At 41.4% G+C, this 12,683-nt stretch overlaps 1 protein-coding gene across 2 annotated transcripts in view; it reads left to right on the plus strand.

The window, feature by feature from the left end:
• The first annotated feature begins 3,544 nt into the window (after positions 1-3,544).
• LOC137108100 (glucocorticoid receptor-like) overlaps positions 3,545-12,683 on the plus strand; it is a 55,393-nt gene continuing 46,254 nt past the window's right edge. For both annotated transcript variants that reach the window (XM_067492411.1, XM_067492412.1), the window contains exons 1-2: positions 3,545-4,074; positions 5,711-6,975. In XM_067492411.1, the coding sequence (XP_067348512.1) occupies positions 5,720-6,975 (1,256 nt within the window). In that variant the 5' untranslated portion in view covers positions 3,545-4,074; positions 5,711-5,719. The remainder of the gene's footprint in view (positions 4,075-5,710; positions 6,976-12,683) is intronic.

Consider the following 12,683-nt stretch of genomic DNA (forward strand, 5'->3'; position numbering starts at 1 on the left):
AATTACATTTCAGATATCAAGAACTGGATTTTGACTAATCTAAATTACAGTGTGACTAGTCAAATTTATAATACCAAATATCAATAACTGCATTCTGACTATTAAGAATGAAGATTTGAGATTTGAGAATTACCTTTGGACTCTCATCACAATTGCTTTGTGGATTTCTGAAAACATCATGGTCGTCATTGAGCTGTTTTAGCATTTATTGGAAGTCAAATTCAAATTTCAGATACCTAGGATTTTTCTATAACTGGTGAAACGTGTGATTTAAGACATCTGCAACTACATTTTAACTATTCAGAATTTTAATTAAAGATATCTTTAATGACATTTTTGGACGTCTCAACGAGTCAAAATTCAATTAAAGATATCAGAAAGTGAAATTATGAGTAGTCAATATGTAGTCACAGATATCTTTAATTACAGTTTTGACTAGTTAGAAATCTATTGCAGATATCTAATATATGTTATCTGTTATATGTTGTCTGTGATGTCATTATGGATATCTGTAAAATGAATTTTGTCTAATCACAATGTAATTAAAGACATCTAGAATTCACATTATGGAGAGTCAGAATTGAACTGTCGATATCTCAAGTTGGATTTTCCTATTCGAGTCAATGCGACATTCTGACGGTCAGAATTGGACATCCAAAATTATGTGAATGTCATCGCGCAGCTCGTTTCAGATTTCCAAAATCCCATGCTCAAACAACAAGATACACTAAATTGCCAAAAGTATTTGCTCACCTGCCTTTAGACCCATATGAACTTCAGTGACATCCCATTCTTAATCCATAGGGTTTAATATGACGTCGGCCCACCCTGTGCAGCTCTAACAGCTTCAACTATTCTGGGAAGGCTTTCCACGAGGTTTAGGAGTGTGTTTATGAAATACATAATACACAGTGCTCGCAGTCTTCGCTCTAATTCATCCAAAAGCTGTTCTATCGGGTTGAGGTCAGGACCCTGTGCAGGCCAGTCAAGTTCTTCCACACCAAACTCACTCATCCATGTCTTTATGGACCTTGCTTCGTGCACCTGAATTCATTTATTTGGATGGGAGAGCGAATACTTTTGGCAATATAGTGTGTCTCTATCCTAAATTCCCCTGTTTCGTTTCCATCTCCAAGGTTGTAAACCTTGTGGTGGTGAGAATGAACCTCCCCAGATCAATGCAACTCCATCCAACATTTCTTGCCTCCAGACTCAAGGCACCAGGCCCCACCTCCTCTGCCCACTGCACCAGCTCCTAACAGACTGTTAACAGGCCTCCTGCCAGAACAAGTAGAGATCTTACATTCACATTCCCATATAAGTCAATGTGACATTCCAACTAGTCAAAAACGTAACCAGTCCTCCATCTACTGCCCATTTGTTTCTGACTACTACTCTCCTTTCGGCTTTTCCCGTGAGTTCTATCCTGTTTAATTTTAAACAGTGTAACATCACTGAGATTTGTGTAAATTGTGAATTGAAAAAAATTGTAATTTCACTAACTTAATATAAAACATTCATCTGTAAAACAATTTAGTGTTTAGTGGTTTGGGAGATTATTTCTATGTCAAAGAGAAAACATTCAAGCACAGAGCTATGAGGAGAAATGTTTCCATGATATTATTCAACTGTAAATGGATTCTAAATGAACTTGTAGACTAGTGACAAATGGATCTTTTCTGCCACCGGATTGTGAAACTGTGCCACTCAAACATTTTTTTGCATGACAGCCCTTATGATTGTTCATATATGTTAGTTACTGCCCTCATATATGAGGGCATGCTCTGTTTGAGGTTATTGTAAATGTGTTATAAAATCACATATTACGCTTTAATTGTTGAGCTGCACCTTCTTGGTTTTGGTTTTTTATGGGCATATATGAGAAATAAAAATTATTTTAGGTTTTTTAAGGGCATTGCCATTAGTTTTGTCCCAGCCAAGATGTAAGATCTCTGTTAATACTGAGACTTGGTGTGAACAAATATTAGATGTGAGATCACCCTCAGACCTGGAAGCTTTTTATTGCTTGTGTGTGTTGTGAATTTACATTTATATTATTTATTTTTTTTATTTTCGCATATGTCTTTACAACTATGGCGCATGTATGAGAATGCTCCTTTTAGGAAACGGTTGATCGATTTGTCCCTGGAATTGATTTTTGTTGTTAGTTAATCATGAATGTTGCTTGACTGAGAACATGCAGAAGTGTATTTATGTTACTTTGACTCATCGCTTTGCTCCAAACGTGACGCTGTATGATGTTGAAACTGGCCGCACCCACGGTGGAAAGCAGTTCTACAATCACATGTATGGAGGAAAATTTATTGGTCACTTATTACTTCAAGATTAATTTGACCTGCTTGAAACAAACAAACAAACAAAAAAAAACTCTTGCAGTTTTATTACTGCACATTCCTCTTAAATGACTCATACAGTCTCTGTATGTGTTTTATATTTTTAACATCTGAAAAAGCGACTTGTCTATCACATCTGATGTCTGATAGGGGCCTTTGTTGAAGAAACGATATCACTGTGTGCAGGGGGGTCGTAAAGGATTCGGCTTAAAGTTTCCAGCGTTACACTCTTGGCTCTAGCAAAAAGCACAGTCAGCTTCCCAGTTTCAACTCCACTTTGATTTTCTTTGGTCCTGAAACTAAAAACGCTCAAGTTTGTTTGGAGAATGTTCTCCACTCATAAAGGGCACAGTTTAATCCTGTACTGGCTGTGTTTGGGGTCTTTCCTCAGTTGCTGCAGCTGAGCTGAAGGCCTGAACAGAAAATAAATAAATTCCTCACAGGAAGCCTGGATGAAAGGAACTGAAGGTGTGAGGTGTCAAAACACCCTGTTTTGCGTTTCTTGGTTGGATTTATTGCTGTGTTTTAGCCTTGTTAGCAGTCTGCGTCTGTGTTACCGTAATCAAGACGTCAGGGGACAAGAAGATAATTGTGATACAGAAGTAAGTTCCTGAGGAGAAGATCATTCTAGTCTGCTTCTGAGTGTATGGCCTAATTTGGGACATAAACCGATTTCCTAATCTTTGCTCAGAAACTTGACCAACAAATGACCACAGATGGAACTGAACTGTGGGAACTCGAAGAAAGCTACCACAGGATTCACATCGACCCCGCTTGGTTTAGTTGAGAAAGCTGCTAACACTACTCGAGTCTCACCGTGCTCGAAGGTTAGCGGCGGCAGACGGACACGTTTTGACAGATTCCCCAGCAGTTTCAGTGGGCAAAGGGGCGTTCACCGGCAAGTGTGAAAATAAGGGCTGCGTCAAGGCGCCACAAACAAGACATGTGACAGGAAGCTGAGCTGTGCAGCCTTAAAATAAAATTGAATTCAACGCTCGCTTCGACGCAGCATAACGTATTCCTTGCGCCGCAACTTCTGGCAATTATTGCACACATGTGTGATTTAAACTGGATTTTCCAGCCCGCGGGGTAGTTGCGCAATCTTTACACGCCCTGTGGCAACATTAAAGCTTTTATTTTGACAGGGCAGGACAGAGGCGCCCTTCTTCCTCCAGTTTTTTTTTTTTGACACCGTTTCACTATCTGTCCGCCCTGCCCTCTCTGAGTTCGCACTTGAATGCGCCAGGGCAGCACGGCTGAATTATATAACTTTAATGTACTCACAGGCTTAATGGCGCAGCAGCGCACTATTGCGTCGCCGATTTGTCGACTCATTGCGGATTTCCACTGAGATTCAGAGGACGCGGGCGGATCGATCACTTTTTCCTCCCTTACGGCGGTATGCGCGTTGAAAGTTATTGGCACTGACCGGAGAAACGGCGCACACCGTGGATCTGCGGCTCCAAATAGCTCAGCGACGTTGTTGACTTTAGTTATAAAACAGCTGATACTGCGGACAAGCTTTTCCTGCCGTGGCGGGAGAGAGAGGCAGCGCCTGGTCCAGCTGACAGTTCTCCGCGCAGCGTTTACTGCGAGGAAAAGGGGGCTGCTATTGCCAGGGTTGACAGTGTTGGATATCGCGCTATTTCTCAGATGTTTTTCCAACTGGGACTTACTGGAGATGACCTAATCAGCGGAACGCTCTTCCTTTTCGCCACAGGTACGATCCGCTTTGAGCCGCAACCACTTCCCTCCTAATTACATTGCTGCAGAAAAATATTGGGGAGAGGTACAAACACTGGTTCTTGGCCGAGGTAGGCCGTCGGTGAGCGTCCTCGGTGCGTCGTTGTAGGCTGACACTGATAGTTCTGCACAGTGTGACACATTGACCACCATTGACAGGGGTAGCTGTATGGGTGAGTGAGTGAGTGGGTGGGTGAGGGGGGGAGGGGGGTGGGGGAGATGTTGCACAAACTCCAGCGGACACGCAGCTTATCAGCGTCTGCAGGACTGTGATCAGTGCAATTTCCCATCGCAGCCAACAGGTTGCACTAATGCTGTACAGTGACATGTTGAGCTGTTCGCTTGGAAAAGTACAGAATGGAAAAGCCCAACTTTTCAACTTTAACATACGAATGTTTGTTTGTTTTTCAGCCTCCCGAAACACGTTATGTCAAGTAGGTACGTTTGGGACTCATGTGTTTCATGTGGTCTAAATGCAGTAAGAAGCCTATTGCATTACGGAGCCACAGTGGGCGGGGAAATGGTGAAACCTGACCAAAACAAAAATCTTTCAAAATCTCCACCATGGAGTCCAAATAAATAAATAAATAAATAAATAAATAAATAAATAAATAAATAAATAATAAGACTAATTTTATTTAGGTCCATGGGCTGCACTTGAAGCCCCTATAATAATACTAATATTACTACTAATAATATAATAATAATAATTAATTGAGTTGATCGACCACATGCATTGAATAAATCACTGGGAACTGAACCGCTCACCAGTAACTTTTTTAATATCCGATTTTCACCGTGCGCTGCAGGACGCCGTACCTGTATTTGTTGTAATACTGATTGAGTGGCAGCGTTTTTTAAGCTCGGCTGACTGTTTCATGTCTGGCCCTCCAGATATGGCAGCTGTCATTGTTAATGATTTACAGATTCATGGGTGAGCTGCGCGGAAAAGGGATTCATTTGCAGAAGTTGCAACTCTTTTCGCCCCCTCCCCAACCATCAATTTGTTTCAGAATATCTGAGGTTGAACTAAACTGCTAATTTGCTCATTCTTGCAAATGGAGATAAAGAGTTGTGATTGCTGCTAAAGCCCAGAGGCCTACAGTGGGTTAATCTGGTTCAAAAATGAACGTTGTTGCTTGCAGAATGTGAGACTGTCTCTGGCCCTGCTTCTAAGTTATGTCTGGGCACGTCTGGCATTGCTCGATCCCTGAGATGAAAGCAATTAAAAGAAACAACTTAAACATTATAGTTAGTAATGTCATGTGATGGCTGTGGTATCCTTTTTTAAAAAAAAATATTTTTAATGTTTTCAGTCAGATTTCAGTCATTTGGGCCTCTGCCATTATGTTCGTGGTTTGGGTGTGAAAGGAGGACAGGGCAGTACTTTTTTTGAATGGGCTGCTGACATTTCTTAAAAAAAAAAAAATGACAAAAATATATAGACGATTGTAGGCAGAGGCATCGTTGCACAATGTGTATCACAGTATTACTGTGATACATCGGTGTTTGTTAAACTTTCAAGTTTTGTGTCTTGCTAACCTTGTGTCTTCTCTGTCTCCCACTCTGCGTGTATTGCACACTCTTTGACTCACACTCCACCGTGCTGTCAGGATAAAGAAATGGATCAGGGTGGACTGAAGCGCAACGGTAATCGAGACGACAGCCTGACATTTGAGGAGAGAGGAGACGGAGTAGGCAGAGATACAGGTGACACAGGTGGTTCACTGCTCCAGTCTACAATGCATCTGCCCGGCACTGGGTCTCTGACCCAGCCCACTGTGGCCCCAAATGGACGGGGTGGATTTAAAGAGCAAGGGGAATTTGGAGGCCTGTTTGACCCCCCTCAGCATAATGTTTTGGAGCTGGACATTAAGGAGGGTAAAATGATCAGAATGGAAAAACGGCAACACCAGGATGCTAGCATTTTCAATATTGAGGACAGTTTGTCTTTGAGTATATCTCATCTTGACCCGTTGTCCACCTCTGTCATCAACACCTCAGAGAACTCTGTCCTGGGCAACCTGCCTCTACCCGACCTTTTCCCTCAGCGCATCAAGCAGGAGGGGAATTTTGCCATGGATAAAGACTTGGGATCTTACAGTGGACACCCAGGCGCTGGTCTATGTGATCTGGATGGCAACAGCAGTCGTCTGCTTGAGGAATCAGAGATTTGGCAAGACCTGGACCTTTCTAGCTCGTTGCCGGAAATCAGTGATTTTGAGCTGGATTCAGAAGTGGCACACTTGGATACCATCTTACATGACACCGGTGGTGGTGGCGGTCCTGACAGCAGCCTGTCAAAGGAACCAAAGTCTCTGGTTGGTAACGGAGGAAACTGTACCAATGTGAATGGTACAGAACAGCAGCGTCAACCCATACATCATCATCATCATCCTCACCAGCAGCAGCAGCAGCAGCAGCAGCACTTACTACAGCACCAGCAACATCAGCTACAGCATCAACATCAGCAGCATCCATCACTTCTCTCCAGCGTCATGATCAAAGAAGAAAAAGATCCCGACGACTCTTTCATCCACATCTGTACTCCTGGTGTGATCAAACAGGAGAAGGACAGCTCTAGTTTCTGCAAGACACAGTGTCTCCAGAGGAACATGAGCTCTCTCCAAGGAGGAGGAGGCCCCATGACTTCGCCTATGGATGTCAGCCCAGGACCTGGCTACCACTACAGAGCCAATCGATCCTCTAGTGTGGACCTACAAGACCAGAAGCCTTTCCGTATGTACTCAAGCCTTTCTTCATTGGGGGAGAACTGGTCCGCAGGGAACCGATATGGAGAGTCGTCCGGGATGCAGAGGGGAAATGATGGACTCCCCTCTACTTCACCCTTGTCATCGTTTTCTGTCAACTTCTCCAAGTAGGTCACTTAAAATTGCTGTTTTTTTTGTCTCTGTGGCATATTTGGTGTTTGCTTTCTTCTTTTGGGTTGCTCGACTCGTTATGTGTGTGCTCAGAGGGTATTAAAAGCTAAAAGACGTTTAAGGGCTTCAAAAAATACCCAAATTATTTGACACCTTATTGACTATTGTTCATTTTGGCCTCTGAAAGCAATTGTGCGTGTGTCCGTTTGCGCCACTCAAATCACACTGAATTCAGAGTGATGTATCAGGACTCTTCCGTTTCCCACACTAGACCTTTTGAGTATGCAATTTTGAAAACAAGTGATCATTTAAGCCTACTGTATATCTACCACTCTAATAGTAGCACAGCAGAAACACCCATTCGGTAAGACGACGATGCTCAGGTGGTGCTGTATTTTTATCTGTAACATTTTATCCTGAGGGGAAGAAGTGCTACCATCCCTGGGCTGGAGGGCATGCAGCATTTATCACCTCCAATAGTCAGACCCAGTATATGACACACAATACTCCATAGCATATTTTAGGACTGCTATGATGAATCAAAATCCCCCCCCCCCCCCCCCCCCCCCCCTCTTATTTTTCACAGGATTGCAGATGTGAGAAAAGGTGATAGGTTAGTTGAAGAGCTGCCAGACTACAAGGAGGGTGGAAGGATAAGAAATGCTATCATGAAGGAAGTAACAATGTAATATTTCAGCATCGGTAATTTCACAATCTAGAATAGTTTTTTTTTTTTTTTAATTTTGATTGCTCAGAATCAGATAATGAAAATCTGTATTTTTTTTGGAAAGCTTATGAAATAAGTCTCATAACTTGTCCATGCGCCACCTTTTGGTATTTTTCCCAAATTGTGTTTTCACACAGCAGTTGTCATAAAAATATCCTGCAGTTACGCAACAGGAAATGATTAATTGAGAAAACGAGATATGTGCATTTCGGATGGCTGCAGTGTTTTTATTGAGAGGGCAGTGAGTCTGAGAAGTCTCTTAAATCTCATAACTGCATTGGCCATGAGTGGAACCTTTAAAAGGAGCTGGATTTGCTGTAATATGAGCTTCTTTGTGAACGTGACTTGAAAGGGCAGTTCCCAAGATGGCGAGAGTCTATTGCGAGTCACTACTGTCCTTCTGAAAGCAGCATTGAGGTGTTTGGCTCTGGCTACTTTGTAAACAAGTCAAACAAGTTGAACATGCGTGTCAGCTACCGTTTCGTCTCGGCCGTCGCATCAATATGCTCCTGGGATGCTGTGCTGCTCGCCAGTTTAAACTGTGGCCTCGTTTTCCTCCCTCTTGTTGCTTTAAGCAAATAAAAAGCAGGGTTATTATTTCAAAAACGCGGTAATTCCTAGAGTACATGCTACAGTGCTGCGCACTCAAACTACTTCCTGGTATGTACTCGAACTACTTCCTGCCGTGTTGGTGTTTGTTGCATCACCTTGGTGTGTTTTCATACGGTGTTCCTCACATGCACGGCGCTGCTCTTCAAGGCCTAAACAACTTGAAAACGCTTAGATGTTAATGCAAAAAAAAAAACAAACCTTCATTTTAAAATAAAATCTTGAAGTTGGTATTATGCCAATACTAAATTGGTCTGTCATATATCATGAAATTGTGAAAAATAGCAATCACATTTTGCAACAACTAAGCAAAAATAATGCTTTACAGTGGTTGCACCTGCTAATCCTTCCATTTCTTTGCTGCTTAGTTTCAAAATCTCATCATTAATTGTTCTGAGCTGCGTAGACTGAAGAAAAGAGTTAAAAAGCTGATTTAAACTCTCCTCTGTTGCTGTGCTGTGTGTGTCAGTGTGTGACAGAGCACAGCCACAGATAGCAAGGCAGACTGCGAGTGTGTGTGTGTGTGTGTGTCTGTGTCTCTGTGTACACAGAGAGGCTGGGAGGCCACGTGTACAGATCAGCCATGGTGGGCTGTTGCCTCGCTCTCACTTCACGACTGTCACTCAGTCCCTTTTTTCATCACCTTTTCACCTCTGTACGCATAAACAGTTCACAAATAAGGTAGAAGTTTAAGTGTAATTATTTAGATGGAAATTTGTCTCATAGAAGAAGATTAAGACCTTTTGCGAATGTGTAGGGAAATATTGAAAACATTAATTGCTGCAAGATTTGAGCTAAATGTTGCATTGCTGTAATGTTTACACTGTCTTTAAGTCTGTCTGGTGTTTTGGTGTCAACCTAACCTAATAAAGTAGAATCCACCTATTATCTGTCACCACTTATCCTTTTTGGATCGCGGGGTGGCTGGAGCCTATCCCAGCTGTCATCGGGCGAGAGGCGTGGTACACCCGGGACAGGTCTAATATGCTAACGTTGCTCACCGATGAGGTGAGGAAGAGCAACAGTTAAAGGTTTGTGTCACAGACAACGCAAATCTGGTCTTCTGTCTTTATACCATGTGCACAAAAGATTGAATCTACGCGGAGCCTACACCATTGGAAGCATTGGTGTGTGTGCAAGTGAGCAGATCATGTTGGAGCGGGAGCTAATAGGCGTTAAACAGCAGTAACTTCTGCTGAAGCGAATGCAATGCAGGAAAGAGAGAAGTTGGAAGAGATGGTCTGCATGACCAGTGAAGTATAGTTACATTTCTGGGGAAGTACACAGCATATACTGTGTAGTGTACTTGTTTGCTTTACACAAAATGAATGTTTAGGTCTCAGAAAAAAAGGGGGGCAGTCTATTATCAATGTCAGTGTATTGTACCTACAGCACGATATAGATCAGCATAAAGAAACATAGTAATTCATATTGTAACATTACTTGCAGTTCTGAATTCATTTTTTTAATAAACTATTTTAAAACCCCAAACATAATGACTTTTATTAAACAGGCTAAACTGTTTAAAAGTACTGTAGATAAAACAAACCAGAGTTGAACTAGGTCAACATGTCTGTTGACTCAGTTTCCTGAACTTGTAATCTCTTAAGATTATGCCAACCTCAATCCACATTGCTCACTTAAGTTCCTGTGGGTTAATAGGTTTACCGATAACCTTTTGGTACATGCAAGTATGTTTCACATATTTTTCTTGTCGCTGCATCGGTGCTTTAATTGCCAGTATCTCATATCAGCAAAGACAAGTTTCCCAATAAGATATGAGCATAAGTAATTTTATTTACTCTGTCTTCTCACTGATCTGTCCATCTGCCTTGAGAGACACACACACACACACACACACACACACACACACACACACACCTCCAGGGGCCAGACTGGACTGAGTGTTTGAAGTAGGCATCAGTTATGATCACTGCAAAGCAGAGAGCCAAAGGCGGTTCAGGCTCCAAGCCGTTTCTTATTTAAGGCTGTTTGGCTGCTGACTTGTTTATCCTGGTGTTTGCTGTTGTGAGCACAGGAATGAGGAGTACGGCCAAAATGATTATCACAATGCAAGGTTTCATGCTGATCGATATTGATCATTGAGCTACACGTTTAACACGCTTAGGAAGGAAGGAAACACATTTTGCATGATTTGATCAAGTCACAAGTTTTTCGGTTTCTATTTAATTTTTAATTAAATTAAATAAATACAGTATGATCTAATACCTTTTGTGATGTAAATGTCATCATATTATATGTATGTGACATATTCAAATGCTGGCTGTACCCTACGTAATCCGACACCTGTTATTTGACCTAAAAACTGGTGGTGCTGTTTCAAGATTGTTCTGTTCTTTTGCTATGCTAAGTTGTTGATATGAATATCGATGCGAATGTGAGGGACTCTTCAGTGTATAGCCTGATATTATTGAAATGCTACTCAAACAACAGTGTAACATTCTGTACTGTTGCTTGTACTGGTTATGACAAAACTTTGCTGGCTGCAGGTCCTTTCAGCTGCCACGAACATTAATCAGTGAGTAACTCTCTCTCTGTCTCTGTAGCTGGTGTCGGCACATATCCCAAGATTGTTTGCAAGAGAAAATGCTCCTTAAAGCAGTAAAACTTTAGGAATTGGGCATTACACAAACACACACACACACACATTTTTTTAATTACTCATTAATTGATGGCATTTTTTAATGACACATTAAAATATGGTGGGAGGGAGACTGTACTTAGATATGACAGACATGAGTATAGATATAGCCCTGACTGATCTGCATCACATAAATGGAGGACTAAGATTATTATGTTTGGAAACCACTCAATCAGGAAACAGGAAGCGTGGAGGCTGGTGACTATACTGAGCCCACTGCCCCCTTTGTGCTGTTGTGGATTTTAAAAAGTTATTATTATTATTATTATTATTTTCTAATTTGCCAAATTGCCTAATTTTCACATCTATCTGAAATGACAATAGAAGGAAAAATAGAAAACAAGGCGAAAAATAGCTCATGGTTTTCATGAAGAAACTGGTTTTACACAAATCCGAAAAAGACAAAAACTGCCACTAACATGTACAAAACAGTCCATGTGGTTTGTACGAGTTGCCCCCTCATGAACAAGAAATAAAAAACCAATTAGTTTGTTTGTGCATTAGTCTCGCATGTGCCGGCAACACACACTGAAGTTTCCACTTGCAGCCTTTGAGGATTAATTAAAAAAAAAACATTTTTTTTTAAGCAAATTAAAGCAGTGACTCATCCATTAGCTCATATCTATGCATCGTACTGACAAAACATTTAAGCTTCATTAATTCTGAATTTGCACTACAAGCATTTCATATCAGATAAATAAATGGTGAAAGAAATTGAGATGTAATTAAGCATAGATGTTTCTCTTGCAGGAAAGAGCATCAACGAACGAGACGGTTTCTTAAATATTTCGGCTTCCCGTTGCTGCTGACATGGTTTTGTTTTGTGTGCGCAAACAAATATAATTGTGTTTTGTTTTTTTTTCATATCCTAACCACTGATCAAACTTGTGTGACGTTTGCACAAGGTTGGGTCGTTTTTCTTACAGTCATCAGTGATCCCAAGTAAATCTAATAGTCACCCTACACCCATGCTGCCGTTGCTGTTAAAATGTTTTTTTCCTCTGCAGTGGTTGATGGATGAGCTTCATTATGTGTGTTTATGTGAACAGATTCAGAAATGATCATAAGAACATTTGTGAGTTTTTCCTTCTTATGAAACCGGGGCCGAGAAAATCACAAAGCTCAGCGGAACACAAACTTTACTAACAGGACTTGTTTTATTACTAGTCCTGTATATTGTCTATGTTGATGAATCAAGTTGGTGGAATTTCCTGCCTTCGCTGCTTTCCAGTTATAGCTCGCCCGTCACTGTAGAAACCCTCAGAGCAGTTCGGCACTGTGCCATTTTGTGTTTTTCAGCATGCTTGCTAAACTGTGAAATATTTTGTTGTTTGTGTCGTGTATAGCCTGTCTGTCTGAATGTGGGTCATCATCGCTTCTTCTCTCTCTGTGTCTCATCTTATACATATGCCATCAATTTCTCCTTCCCACGTCAGCAAGGAGGGAAATGCCTTTATTCTGTAGAAGAAATATGCATGTCTCTTGCCTTCTGGATGTTGGACTAGTAAACTAATTTGAATCATGGTTTAATCGTCTCTCTGAGCACATATTCAAAATTGCTTTGCAAATTACAGATTTTTCCATTGTGCCTAAACATGGTGATGGTGAAATCTTTAGTTTGCTCTTCTATTGGGTCACTTTTCAACCGAACAAGACTTAGGAGCTTTCCCTCCACCCGACACCCTCAGTGCCACCAGGGTGGAAGA

This window comes from Channa argus, chromosome 22 (genome assembly GCF_033026475.1).
Source record: "Channa argus isolate prfri chromosome 22, Channa argus male v1.0, whole genome shotgun sequence".
Lineage (NCBI taxonomy): Eukaryota > Metazoa > Chordata > Actinopteri > Anabantiformes > Channidae > Channa > Channa argus.